This window comes from Phodopus roborovskii, unplaced genomic scaffold, assembly GCF_943737965.1.
Source record: "Phodopus roborovskii unplaced genomic scaffold, PHOROB, whole genome shotgun sequence".
NCBI classification, from domain to species: domain Eukaryota; kingdom Metazoa; phylum Chordata; class Mammalia; order Rodentia; family Cricetidae; genus Phodopus; species Phodopus roborovskii.
The window spans coordinates 16239555-16253861 of record NW_026126511.1 but is presented as its reverse complement, the minus strand read 5'-3'; the positions used below and the strand labels follow the sequence as shown (position 1 = coordinate 16253861).

Here is a 14307-nt window from a genome sequence, read left to right as displayed (position 1 = left end):
TTTTTTTTAATTATGTGTATGCGTGTATGGTTGGGTGTGGATATGTGTACATGAATGTCGTGTCTACAGAGCCAGAGGAAGGTATCAAATCCCTGGAGCTAAATTTTAGGTTGTCATAAACTACATACAGCCTGAGGAAGCTGGAAACTGAACTAAGGTCCTCTGAAAGAACAGAGGAGCTTTTATCCCTGAACCATTTTTCCACCTCTGCAACCCCTTTGCTTAAAAGTCATGTTACAAGGACTTATTTTCTGTATGTACATGTAACTCTAGGATATGTTTCCATGGTTCTTTGAAGCATCCCAGGTAACATCATAATTTAAAAATCAACCTAAGATGTTTTCTAACAGTTAGTTAGGCATATTTAGTATAACCTAAATAAAGAATTTTACAACCAAGTAGATTTTTTAATAAATAAGAAATAGCTACTGAGAAAAAAAATTTACTTTTTTAATAACTATACTCTTATATATGTAAGTACTAAAGCCAAATATAAATAAAGTATAATACTTTGGTTCAGAATAAAAAGGTTAATGGGATTTTGTATGGACGAAGAAAAAAAAATCTGAAGCATGGCCAGTTTTTCCTATATGTGTTTACACTTTGGTAAATTTCTGAGTGTGAAACAAAATAGTTTTTAATTTCTATAAATGTTAAGTTTCTGATTATTCATGAGAAGTCAGCCTCTAAGGAATGTGAAAGGAAGCAGAAATTAAGCAGAATAGCAAAGCTAAAATTAGCTAATGGACCTGCAATTCCTGCAATGCCTGCAGAATCCAAGAACTGTGTAGGAAATCTTAAAAGACAGATGATGGAAAGAAATTCTGAAACCAACTTAAAGAGCAACACCTCTCAGCCTCCTAAGGTTGTCTGTCCTTTGTCTCTTAAATCTCTTCTGGAACGATGAAGAAGCTAGCACAAAGTCTTTGGAATTATCTCATTCACTGCTATCACCAAATATGAAAAAGAGAAGGTCAAACCTGTTATGTTCAAAGCAAATTCCTATTCACACCAAGTAAAAGTAAACTAAATCAAATTACTTTTTACTCCCAAAACTGTTAAACATTTATCTCTAACTCAGGGGAACAAATCCACAGACCAATTCTGTTCCATTCTGTTGATACTGTCTTTTATAGTCACGTTTACAATTCTGCCCCATCTTAATGATGCTGTCTTTTATAGTCATGTGCTTACCTCCAAAGCACATCATACACAGGATCTAGACACACACCAAATCCTTGCAGATCTTCTTGTTCAGAGTCATTGAAAGTCTTACAACTTCCATCCACTTTATTGATCAGAAGACATTTAAATGGTGGAGGTTCTGATATAGAAGCAGGTACCAAGCCTTATAAAAACACATTTAAATATATTTTACTTTGCATTATCTTTATATATTTCCCCTAGCCCACGAGAAAAGCAGTAGTCTCAAGATTTTAAAATGAAGAAGCTGACATATGCCTAAATAGTTTAAGTGGAATCTGTTTTTAAGTGGCAAAATTAAGACGACACCTCTGACTACCTAAGTCTACAATAAATGCTTTTAATACTATGCTCTAAACCTCTACTATGTAATTATCCGCTGTGCTATGAAGTTAGATTTAAGTGTGATCATCATAATCTCCCATAAAATGAATTTCGGTAATTACTTTAAAAGATTGAAGTAGAAAATCACTGATGACAATGTAAGTCTGATCCCTTCATAATATAGCTCACATTCCTGCCATTGCCAGCTTATGAATATGCTGGTTTCCGAATTTCCCAGCTACCTCATTTTTCTATCACACAGACATATAAAAAGGTACAGATATATCTCATTATTATAAAGTCAAATTATTTACCTATTATGTGTTTGCTAGCAAAAATTTCTGATGTTGCAAGTACATGAGAATTTATAAGTGCTTCATCAATTCGTAAGAAAGTCTGGTCCCCACTTGCACCGATCCAGGTGGCTTTCCGTCCATATTTTGATCCAATATTAGGCATGGGAGCTGGCTTTGCATTCCAATATGGTATATCCAAAATGGGTCGTCCCAGCTGTCCTTTCTAAAAATGAAATAAATCATAGTACCTGTATTGTTGAATAAATAGTATGCAGGTTCTTTAAAGTTAGGATAACTGTCTATAAAAGTAGCTATTTATATATTTTTTAATTTTTCTCAACAAATAAATATGGAAGTTGGATCTAACACTTTCAAAGGAATGGAGTAACTTCTATTATTCCCAGATAATCTCTTAACATAAAATATATGTTTGTATTAAGCTGAAATATTTTTCATAGAAGCAATATTCCCAAAATACTCTGTATTTGCCTACATTTAAATGAAAGGTATCTTACATATATAATGCCTGAAAAGTACTGTTATAAGTGATTCACTTAAAATAACCACTTTGACATTTTCAGGTAACAGTATAAAACAAAGTCATTCAAACTCACACGTTGAGAGGACAGTTGAGTAAAAAGTTTAAAGAAAGGAACTGTGAATAAACTTAGAAAACTATTCAATGCAGTTCATACATAAAGTTTTAATTAGTCATTTCATTTATATTTTAAGATAAATAGTAAGAATATACAATACGGTGTATGTTAAAAACAAGTTAACTCACTTAAAAAGTACAGCTGCCTATAGGTAGTTGGTTAGCTAAAGAAATGTATTTCAAAAGTAAGAAGTTGCTCACTATTAAGCCAGTACCTGAAAAAACAAAAAACAAAAAACAAAAAAAAAAAAAAAAACACTGACAATGGATTAGATGGCACTATTGCCCATGGTTCAGGAGCCATCTCTCTCCCATAACTGTCCTTTCAGAAACCCCTGAAGAGAAGGAATCCTACAGCACCAAATATTTAATGCAACTTTCCCAATAAGAATACGCAACAAACCATGGAAAGAAAGCCAACACCTTAGGAATGAGGGAACACAGACTACTGCAAACACTCACTTATTATCAGGGTCCTATGAATAATCCTAATTCTTCAACACCACTACCCAAAAATAACAGAAAGGCTGACTACAGTAGCAACTAAGTCTTAACCCCTAGGAAGAGAACCTAGGGAAGGACAAGAAGTTACACAATAAAAGAAGCAAGTGGCCAAATAGCTAGTGTTTATCCTTGTCCAAATTTAATTTTTTTTTTTTTTTTGGACACAGGGAATAAAAAAAGCATAAAAAGGTAAACAATGGGAAAAGTACAAAATATTCAAATATATTCTGCTCTGTGAAGAAAAGGAAGCCACACAGGCTATAAAATATAAGCATGTCTTCTCTTACCATCCACCACCCAACAAATATGAAGAAAACATTCAGAAATATAAGTGCTTAAACAACATTATGAGGACTCAAGAGTGTGGTATAAAGTCAGCCATACCTAAAGTCAAGTCTCCAATTAGAATTTCTTAGTCTAGAAAGCCATAATTGATTTTACATTTCCCTTCTGAAGATACAAAACAAGCACACAGAGCAAGCAAATCAACCTTTACTCATGTTAGGATTCTATAAAAAATGACTTAACCTTTAACCACGGTAGGATTCTATAGAAATCATGACCAGTAACCAGAGGAGGAAACCAAATAACCAAGTTCTCTCCTATCTGTCTAGCAAGCCTAAGGGCATGGGAGGCACAAAAGAGGAGGTCAAAACGGAGAAACGAACAGAGAGGACTTAGAAAAAGGATGATCTCCTCCAACAGACAAAATGAGACTCTTAACAGCAAACTGGTATATAGGGCAGCACTTGACAGTTTATGGCACCGACCACAGCTACCAGATCAGTGTCAATCAAAAGGTACAACAGTACATTCTGTTGTCAAAGCTCTGGAGAAAGCCTCTCTCATACACAGCTTGTGACAAAAAATAGACTGTTAGCATACACAAACCTACCAAGGCCTTAACTTTGATCCAGAATTCTCATTTTTTAGAATTAATCTAAAAGACAGATGTAGAATAATATTATTATGTAATTAAAATTTAAAATACTTAAATGTATAAGCAAACAAAACTGAAAAAACGATAGTACAGATAGACCGAGGAGTAAGAATACGCTGCATGACAGATATCGTTTAAGAACTGTCAGACTGATGTGCAAAATCCTAGGACACAAGCAGTTCTAAACCCACAGAGATAAAACAGATATTATAAAACTGAGCTTTGCTTCAATGCTTGCTTGCCTAGTTCATATGCACTGCTTGCTCCCACTACTTTCATTCCCTATTTTATAAAGTTGGAGGGTGAAGAGAGAAGGTGGATATGATATGATGTCAAAAACTACTTTCATAACAGGAAAGCAGATGGCACAGATGTTAAAGAGCAAAACAAAACATTTTACATGTAATTATCAAAGGTGATTACATAAGACACATAGATGAGAAAGAGGGATATCTGCCTCCCTCTTCCTTTTGGCTTCTCTAAGAAACTAATATAGAACAAAACCGTAGCTAGGTACAGCAGAGCCAGGTACAGCCTGGAACCCTCTGGTTCAGGAGGCTGAGGCAGAAGGATTGAGAATCTAAGGACATATAAGGAAAAGATAACTATGCTAGCATATATGTGCCAACACATGTTCACAATAGTAGAAAGTTACATTTTTTTTTTTAATGTCTTATTCTCTACAAGTATCATTAAAGCAACGAGCCATCATGGCCAGAATACAAAATAAATGTTCTGAGAAAAATAAAATACCTGCCAAAGATATGCTTTTTTAATTCTAAGCTATTAAAAACAAAAACAACAAAAAAAGGACAGGTAAGACCTGCATGAACTTACAGAGAGTGATATGGCTAATATTATCAACTTGACAGGCTCTAGAATCTATTAGAAGGCACACCTCTGGGCACATTTGGGAGCAAAGTTTCCGTACTGGGTCAACTGAGATATAAAGACCCATCCTATGTGGAGTAGCATCATTTCATGAGCTAACATTACAAACTCAGTAAAAAGTAAAAACCAAAGCCGGGCGTGGTGGCATATGCCTTTACTCTCAGCACTCAGGAAGTGGAGGCCAAGGCAGGTCAAAGTCAAACTCTGTGAGTTGGTGGCCTGATCTAAAATAGAGAGCTCTAGGCTAGTCAGGACTTTACTGTAACACACCCCCCCAAAAAAAAAAAAGAAGGAGGAGAAAAAGAGGAGAAAGGTGAGGAAGAGGAAGTTGAAGATGAGGAGAGAAACAAAAAGAAATGTGGATGCCAGCAGTATATCATCAGGTGCGCCTCCAACAGACAAACCCAGACCCTTAATAGGAAAATGGAAAATGGGCCAGGCCTTGACAGCTGACAGCATCAAACCTCTATCCCACCTTCCCTGTTGCAATCGACTGTAACCATTCATATTTTAACTATTTCTCCTAAGGAACAATATTCGAGGTTGGCCTCTAACCTTCACGTGTGGCCTGGCATGCACACCTCACATGTACGCAACCACACATGATCGCAGACAACATACTCCCACATTTAAAAGACATGACTGGTGAGTCCTGGACACACCCACACCACACAGCACGAACTTACTAATAGTTTTAGGAAGGTTTTCCCTTGATATCCACTGCATCAAGCTATCTAAAACCCTCACAGCACCTTCAATTGTTTTCAAGTTTTGGCAAAGGCAGAGAGGGAAACAGACCAACAAAATGAGAGGACAAAGAAAGTGACCTTGCACTTGATCTTAGGCAAAACGACAAGCAGCCATAAGAAAGTAGTATTAAACTAAAATCTAAAGTTTCAAAAAATTCTGAAGTAGAAACAGTTCTTCATGTTCAGGAAAATTATTTTGTTGCAAATTAGATGAGAAATAGCCTTTCAAATGGCAGAATCAGCTCCTCTGATTGTTTAAAAACTTTCGATTTGCAATAACCATGTCCAATTCTAACACAGTTGCTAAATTCAGTAAGTTCTGATGCTGAACTAGAGATAAAAAAACATCTGAAAGTCTATCATTCAGGTTCTGTGTGTGTTGGGTAAACATATGCATTTGCAAATATCTTAATACAGAATTTTACTAGAACCAGAAAAAATAGCAAATATAACAAATCATAAGGCAATTGTATAATACAACATTATTAATGCTTGAAAAATTCCTTACAGAAAAACTTCCAAATGTGAAGACCTGTCCATCCATTAAAAGGACTGCCGTGTGGTTGCTGCCGGCAGTGACTTGTGTGCTAGGGCCTGGCAAGGCTTGAACAAGAGTGGGGCATCCCCTAGGTTTAAAAAAAAACAAAAATAACAAGTCAATTTCTTACAAGAGTCAACTGAAATATAAAACAATAAATAACAGTAAAATAAGGAATTTAAACGGTCAAGGCACTACTAGGAGCATTCAGCAATCACTGGTTATGTGTCCTACACCTGCCTCTATGGTACAGACTAGGTAAATGGACAATGAGTTTAAGGAGGTCAACAAAAAAGACTTTTGGAGTTCACCTCCCTAATCATGAACACATAATTTTAACTCTTCAGCTATACTGGGGCAGATTTTAACAGGGGAAAGCTGCTAAGCCTGTGCACTGGCTTAGCACCTAAGCAACAGGAATTCAATTGAGGAACTAGATGAAATAACTAATTTTATAATCTTCTGTTCTAATTCTTAGCAAGATGAGATAGTCCTGATATTAATACAGTGGATAAGCACTCAGAACATGCACCCTGAGAAGCCAGTATGTAGCTAAAGCTCAGGATCTAGAACTAGACAGCCCAGGATTGTCCTACTCCATTCACGGCAAGAGATCACGACACTGACCATGTCATTGATTGTGTTTCAGTTTTTAAATCTACAATACAGACAATAGTGAGGAACTGTGTCTATCCCATGTGACTCCAGGGAATAACCAGAAATTGTCTGTATCCATGCCTGGCACACAGTAAACACACAGTAAATGATGTGTTAGGGCCTAGTATCCTTACCTCCTTCTATAAACTATGTTATTAACCATTTTTAGTAACTGTCACCTGTAGTTGGAAAAATACTCCTTACAGAAGAAAAACACATACAGTAAGAAAGCTTTGTGTCTGAGAGCAAATTATACTTTGATTCTTCTTTAATTATGTAAAAAGTATCCACCTAAATTAGAATACAACTAAAAATGATTTGGAAAAGAACAAGGCTGTCAACTAGAAACAGAAGTTAGAGTAAGTTATGATCTAGGAATAATGAGGTATGAATAATGAGGTATGACAGCTATATAAGGAATACAATTTTAACTTTTCATATATGCAGCCATTACCTTTATTTTTAACAACAGAAATCTGCTAACTTTGAGAATGCAATGGCATGTAATGTCTTAACAGAAATAGTCAAGCAACTAGATGTAATAACTGACTTGATAATCCTCAGGCTTGGGAACTGATTAAGTATGGGGAAAAGAAGCAACGGAGTAGATGGTAGAAACATTCACTTATTACAGTTTATTACAGAGCAGAATAAAGAGGTTTTGCTATTTGGGGTACAAAGAAGGACAGAAGAAAGCATTCTTGGGGAATGAGAGTGAGAAGAATTACTGAAAGAGAATCTCCAGAGGCCATGCCAACACTCTAGAAAGACAGGGAGCCACCAAAGAAGGTAGGAGCAAGCAAGGCATGGCAGCAGACATGGAGTTCTCAGAGAAGAGGCAACGCCAGTAATAGACACAGCTATTGCACATTGATGAGTGAAGGGCGGATTGATGAGCATAGGCAGCATACTGGTGCAAAGATGAAACAATTTCTAAATTGTGTAAGAAATAAAGTGAAAAGGAAAAGAGACTAAGAGAAGAGAGGGCTACAGGAAATACAGCACTGATAAATTCAAAGTCGTGTATGTGTGTATACACATATGTGTAGTAGAACATACAGATGTATGATATATATTCATAAAGTAGTTAAATATATGTTAAAATTAAATTTTTATGAAAACATATATACATATAGAACTATATGTTACATACATGAGTGTCAAGATAAAAATACTATATATGACATTACACTAAACTGAAGTCACTTAACAGCATAATAAAACTGAATATTAAAAACACTGAGTTACACTAAATTTTCAATGAATAAAAAATTATTACACATAGGCAGGCAATAAAAGGAAAGAAAGCCATGCCTCAAAACGAATAAATAAATAAATTAATGGTGATAAATGAAGCAGGTGTTTGCTGCTTACTTGTTTTCAACTAGGGAATACAGTAATATGGATAGGAAGAACAGTGGAAAGACAAGTGAGTCTCAATTCTGAAGACCACGAGTTTGGGCAAATGAACTATTACCACTGCAGAGCATGTACTGTGAACTAATGTCCTCATGGATACATCAGTTCAGATCTCCTAGAACTGTTGAGTCCATAGAGTACTTACATACAAAATGTTATCTTGGAGTTCTACAATAAAGAGTATTGTCAGATCCAAATACTTTTCAAGATATCCCCAAACATTAACTGCATATCTTTGAAAATTACAATCATATCATTTGTAGGAAGTGATGAGGCAAGGATGTGAACCTTGTCTATATATCTTCGGATACTATGATCAAATAGTGTATTTGGGTACAAGGACAAGAAGAGAAAGACAAAACTCAGAAACATTATCTTATTTTAAATGCACTAGAACTACATAGTTCCCAAGGTCTGGCTTTAAGTTTACAGAGAATGGTTTATTAACTTGGAATTCAGAAACTTAGAAGCACAATGAACAAAACAAATGTAAAACTTTTTAAATATTAATAGATCCAGTTCAGGAATAAACAAATACAAAGCCTTATAAGCTTTTGGACATCCAATAAAATGAGCCAATAAAATCAGGTTTGACTCTACCATGGGCTATTATTTAAAAGATACAAATTATTAAAAGGTACCAATAATAATGTTTATCATTTATTTAACACTTGTTACAGGCTAGCTTTCATGCTAAGTATATGACCTACCTCATGTTTGAATTCTCACACGTACATCTGAGGTTGGTACACTTAATCCTACTTAATAAAGGAAAACCCTGACTAAGATCATACAGCTACCAAGTGCTAAAATAAAAAAATAAAATCAAGACCTAATCTGAAAGCTGACAAAATGACATATTTAAGGGAATATGAATAATGTCTTCACTATATCTTATTGTCGACACTATAATAGTTTCATTACATTAGTCAACATATTTTAATAAGTGATAACTAATAATGTGTACAAGGTTACTAGAAACATTTAAAAATACATCCAAATATATACCTTAATTAAACCAAACATCTATAAACGCTTTGCTTTTGTGGTAATCAACATGTGTGCCATACAGGCTTTGCTTCTTGTGGATTATTATTGTGGAGAATTGTTCCTCCAAATAAATGATGAACTCTTTTTCAAAGTAAATAACATCTCTTGTAAGTCACACATGGTTCCAGGTCAAAACCAAGTGGGTTAAGATAGAAGTGGTCTGATGAATTTCCAATCCACTGGGATATCATATAGGCAGACTATGTGTCACCCAATTAAGCGCTGTCAAAGCCACATGTGTACCCTGGAAACTGGGATCCAAACACCACCGCAAAGTCACGCTGCTCAACAATCCTCACACAAGAGATTAATTAGGAGAAACACATGAGGGTGGTGCCTGTGCTAAGAAAATAAGCAGAGAACTGAGGCGGGCTTCAACAGGGGCTCTTGGGGGAAGAATTTTCCACAGAGGAGATGAGATTTCTAGGATGGGGACTGGTGGAATTTCAAGTTCTGAGCTTGGGGTGAGCTCAGGATTGGCAAAATCTCAAACTCTTGGGGAATGGTAGGTTTTCCAGCCCTGAGCGTGGGGCAAGTTCGGGGATTTTGGTGGCATTTCAAGCCCCTGAAATCAGCTCAGGATTAACCTTACAACATGTCCTGAGTCTTTCAGTTACACATTAAAATGAAAACATGAGTAAAAACTCTTCATGTTGGAAAAGAACAATTTTGAGAAATTAAAACACATCTCATGGGGCTGGAGAGGGCTCATCAGCTGGGAGCACTGACTGCTCTTGCACAGGTCCTGGAGTCTACCCTAGCACTCACACGGTGGCTCATAACCAGACCTAACTCAAGTTCTGTGACCTGACTCCCTTTCTTTTCCTCTGGAGCATGTGATATTAATAAAATAGATCTCACTAGAGGTTAATTTAAAAAAAAAAACTGTTTTAACACCAAAAGTTCTATTTCCTGAAGATGATAAATTTGAGCTATCCAAAGTACTAGGCATATTACTGTAATTTTGCTACCTAAGGAGCTCACTACAAATGAATGAATGTATGGTGCTGACTGGAATAATCAGAAAAAACAAATGAGAATTTTAGGTAGTCTCCTCATTTTATAAGATATGAACAATCTTTCAACATACTTTACTTCTCACCAAAATATGGCAGTGTTCTTTTTTATACTGTTAGATTTTCACATTGCACAAAAATTAAATAACCAAAGGGCTGTAATCTGAGTATAGTCATGATTATCAGTATTCTTTCTTCTCCTCCTCCTCCTCCTCCTTCTTTTCTTTGTTTCGTTTTGTTTTGAGACAGGGTTTCTCTATGAAGCCCTTGCTATCCTTGAACTCACTGAGATCCAACTGCCTCTGACTCCCAAGTCCAGGGATTAATGGAGTACACCACCATTGACTGACTCACTATTTCTTTTTCTAAAATGTTGTTTCACGAGTATTTATTTGTAAAAAGACATTTAAGGACCAAGTCTGACTTTTCAAAATGTGCCCTCTTGCACCAAATGACTGAGGCTTTATCATGTCTAACTGCAAAGCCCTTTCTTTCATGAGACCTCCAGTATAATTAGCAGTTAAATAACAACACCAAGCATTGTAACTGTGAAAATAAACTTTTCTATGCCGTAAGTCTTCAATGAAAAGCAGAACAAAGTGTTGACTTATTCTCAACACACCTTACAGAATCATTGGCCCCTATCACATGCAGTGTGTGAGTAAACACAATGAAAACTGTGGAGTTGACTTAATATCTAGAAGAAAAAGATGCCTTTCTTTCAAGGGACACAAATAAGAAATCACAGATGACCCTTTGATTTTGGCAGTGACTCAACTGCACATGAGGGAGAAATGAGGCAGGATGGAAATTAGGTTCTTCTACAAACTCAACTTCTGAATTAAGTCTGACCAGGTTTGATAAGTAAGTCGGTTCTCTGCAGACATAAACAACTTGAATTTTTCTTCAAGATAACCTACCACAAGGCATAGAGCTGACTTGCAACCTTAAATGATATCTCTGGATAACATGGTATATTCACTACCTTTTCTATTGCCATACAGAACTTGTGAAAAAAGAGTAAGTATAAATAAAGAGTATGGATTTTGTAGTATTCCCAGTCACTCTTATACCTAAAATGCATAAAATGCCTATCAACTATTCTCATTAAACTATAAAATAAATCAAGAACTACCAATAATCCTTGGGCTATGTTTGGGAAAGCAGTAGTGCACTATTTCAATGTACACATACATGCATACACAAGCACAAGTGCACACACACACAAGCACAAAACAAACAGGCGGGAAAGAACAAACAGGCGGGAAAGAAGGAAACGTGGGAAAAAATATATATATAAAAATAAAGTTGATCTGTACCTGGAATTGACATCTCCGTGTCCCAGCTGACCATGTTGCCCATATCCAAACGTATAGACATCTCCATTTTCCATCAAAACCACTGCAACCAACAATTTTATAGTTTTTTTATAAGCATTTTATAAATTTTTTTATCACAATAATGAAAGCATATAATATTCACTGTTAAATTTGTAGTCATTAAAAAACAAGACAATAAAAAGGATTAAATGGATGAGTGATGGGAGGGCAGTGTAGAGCAAAGAGTATTGGGAAGATCACTAACATGACAAACTGTGAAAAAGCTATATGGAGACCTACTAATGCAGAAGCTTCCTAAAAATACACACATATACAGAGAGTTTAAATCAAGTTACCCTACAGTGGTGGGGCAATATTACAACTAGACAACACAGGCTGGTAATAATAATAATAAAACCAAACAATGCAGTGCCAGGAATGAGTTATCTCTTTTTGAGTAGTTGTCCATTGTGGTCCCATAGAGCCCCTCTATGTAGTGAATTCTAGACCAGCCAGGAGTACACAGTATCATCTTGTCTCAAAAAAAATAATAAATATAAAAATTTGGTAAGAGTGGCTTGCATATTTCTACATTTAATAAAAAATTAAGAATTTTACTTCTCTAGGGTATTTTATAGATTATAAAATGTGTGCTTCTCATAATTCACATTAAAACTCTTACAAGTACCATTAAATAACATTATTCAGTGATATATGTTGGTTTATTTTAATAATGGGTAAGCACATAAAATTCTGTTCCTAATATTAGAGGCAAGCAACTAGGGTGGGGCTCTACATAATTACATACATCAACAAGGCAATAACCTAAGGTTCGCCAATGTCTTATCATATAAGAAAGCACACTTGATGGGAGATGCCATTATGTATATATGTTTCTCATACTGGTTAATGAATAAAGCACTGTTGTCCAATAGGAAAGGAAGATAGGCGGGACTAGGAGACAAGTAGGAAAGAGAAGTAGGAAGGAGGAGTCAAGATGGAGAGACCAGGTAGACCAGATGCCTGCCCCACCCCCTCACCCCCCCCCCCCCCGTAAGGAAACCACGTGAAATGGGTTAATACTTAAGACAGAGCTAGCCGATAAGAAACAAGTACCTGGCCAACATCATTATATCAAATACAGTCTCGATGTGTTATTTGGGGCTGGTGCGGCGGCGGGACCAGACCAGCGGTAGGAAGAAAACCTTACTCCTTACATATGGCGCCCAACACTGACTCAATGTTAATTCTTATAAAGGTCAAATAGTGTAACCTAAATTATTTAAATGGAATGCCAGTAATTTACTAAGAATCTAACTATTTTATACATTTTATTGCTTTAAAGATACATATTTCTAATTCAACATTAACAAAGCATGATAAGAACCATGAGATTTTTAGAATTAAAGGCACTTCAGGAATTTTTCATCATTAGTAACTTCTTGAACTGAAGCAGTTTATCAGCAGACAAACCAAAAGTTAGATCACATGCTATCGTTTTTTGTTTGTTTAAGAGATTCTGCAACACAAAAACCTCACCAACTTGAGAGATACCGTGCCTTGATGTGTAGGCAACAGGTATTGCTTATCAATTATAAGCCAGTTACACACAATTGTAAAAATGAAGTTATACCCCAAAGTTCCAGCTGCTACCTGAATGGTGAAATCCACAGCTGACTTGTACTGCTCGGAGCTCACAGTCAAATCTCACAGAGCCTGGAGGATAGGTTGTGATTTTGCTTGCATCCTTTTCCCCTCTATCTCCACTTCCATCTGAAAATATTATAATTCATGATTACACCATTATTCATATTCATTATAATTTTTTAAATCAGTTTACTATGGAAGAGAGAAAAATGTTAAAAGGGATAAGCAAGAAGACCCTGTTGTTGTTAGAAGTGATAGATAAAGAAGCTACCTGCAAAGAAGCCAGTCTGAACAGATAAATATAAATATAAATATATATATATATATATATATATATATATATATATATTTCTGCTATAAACACTACTAAACCAACAAAAATAGGAACTGGTTATGGATGAAACCTAGTAAGCTAATTAGCTATGTAACGAAAATGCAAAATTAAGTACAGAAATAAAGTTTTAATGAGAAATTTAAATTTGATATGGAAAAATTTAGTTTGCATAAAAATAACTACATGCAAAGTCATTTAACAATAATTTCATTTAGTGATACTGTTAGTACTTGCTAGTTACAAAAATCCTAGCAGACCACAATCGACAGATTTCTTAAGCAGCTCTCAGAAAGGCTTTTTTGCCTTTCTGCCCACCAAAATGGCCGAACTCAACTAAACTTAAAAAATTGTATAAAGACCAAAGGTCTTTATTCAACATACTGTAGTTCACTGCCTTAGTCTCAATCATCTCCTCTCTCAGCTTCCCTCTCAGTATTCTACTTTGTGGCCTTCTTCCTGGCCCTACTCGCTGCTACAGCTTACCAAATCTTCATTCTACTTTTGTTCTTTTTTTCCCTATCCACTCTTTCTATAATTTTCACCTCTCAACTTGCTTTAGGCTTCTTTCAACAACTGCTTTCTACATTTGATTTAGAAATGTATGGTATTCTAACCATAGCATCCACATTCTAGAATAGTAAAACCTGAATTTGGTAATGTGTGAATAAGACAGACAACTTGCTTTTTTTTTAAAACAAATATGACTTTTATGTTATCAATATTCAAATTCCTTTCACACAGTATGAATGAATATCTGGAAGGAAT

The 14307-nt window shown here is 35.5% G+C and overlaps 1 protein-coding gene across 13 annotated transcripts in view; it reads right to left on the bottom strand.

The window, feature by feature from the left end:
* Mycbp2 (MYC binding protein 2) overlaps positions 1-14307 on the bottom strand; it is a 209618-nt gene that overhangs the window by 128422 nt on the left and 66889 nt on the right. For all 13 annotated transcript variants that reach the window (XM_051195259.1, XM_051195261.1, XM_051195260.1 and 10 more), the window contains exons 19-23: positions 13215-13334; positions 11562-11643; positions 6071-6188; positions 1842-2046; positions 1195-1348 (exon numbers count right to left, since the gene is read on the bottom strand). In XM_051195259.1, coding sequence (XP_051051216.1) covers positions 1195-1348; positions 1842-2046; positions 6071-6188; positions 11562-11643; positions 13215-13334 — 679 coding nt within the window. The remainder of the gene's footprint in view (positions 1-1194; positions 1349-1841; positions 2047-6070; positions 6189-11561; positions 11644-13214; positions 13335-14307) is intronic.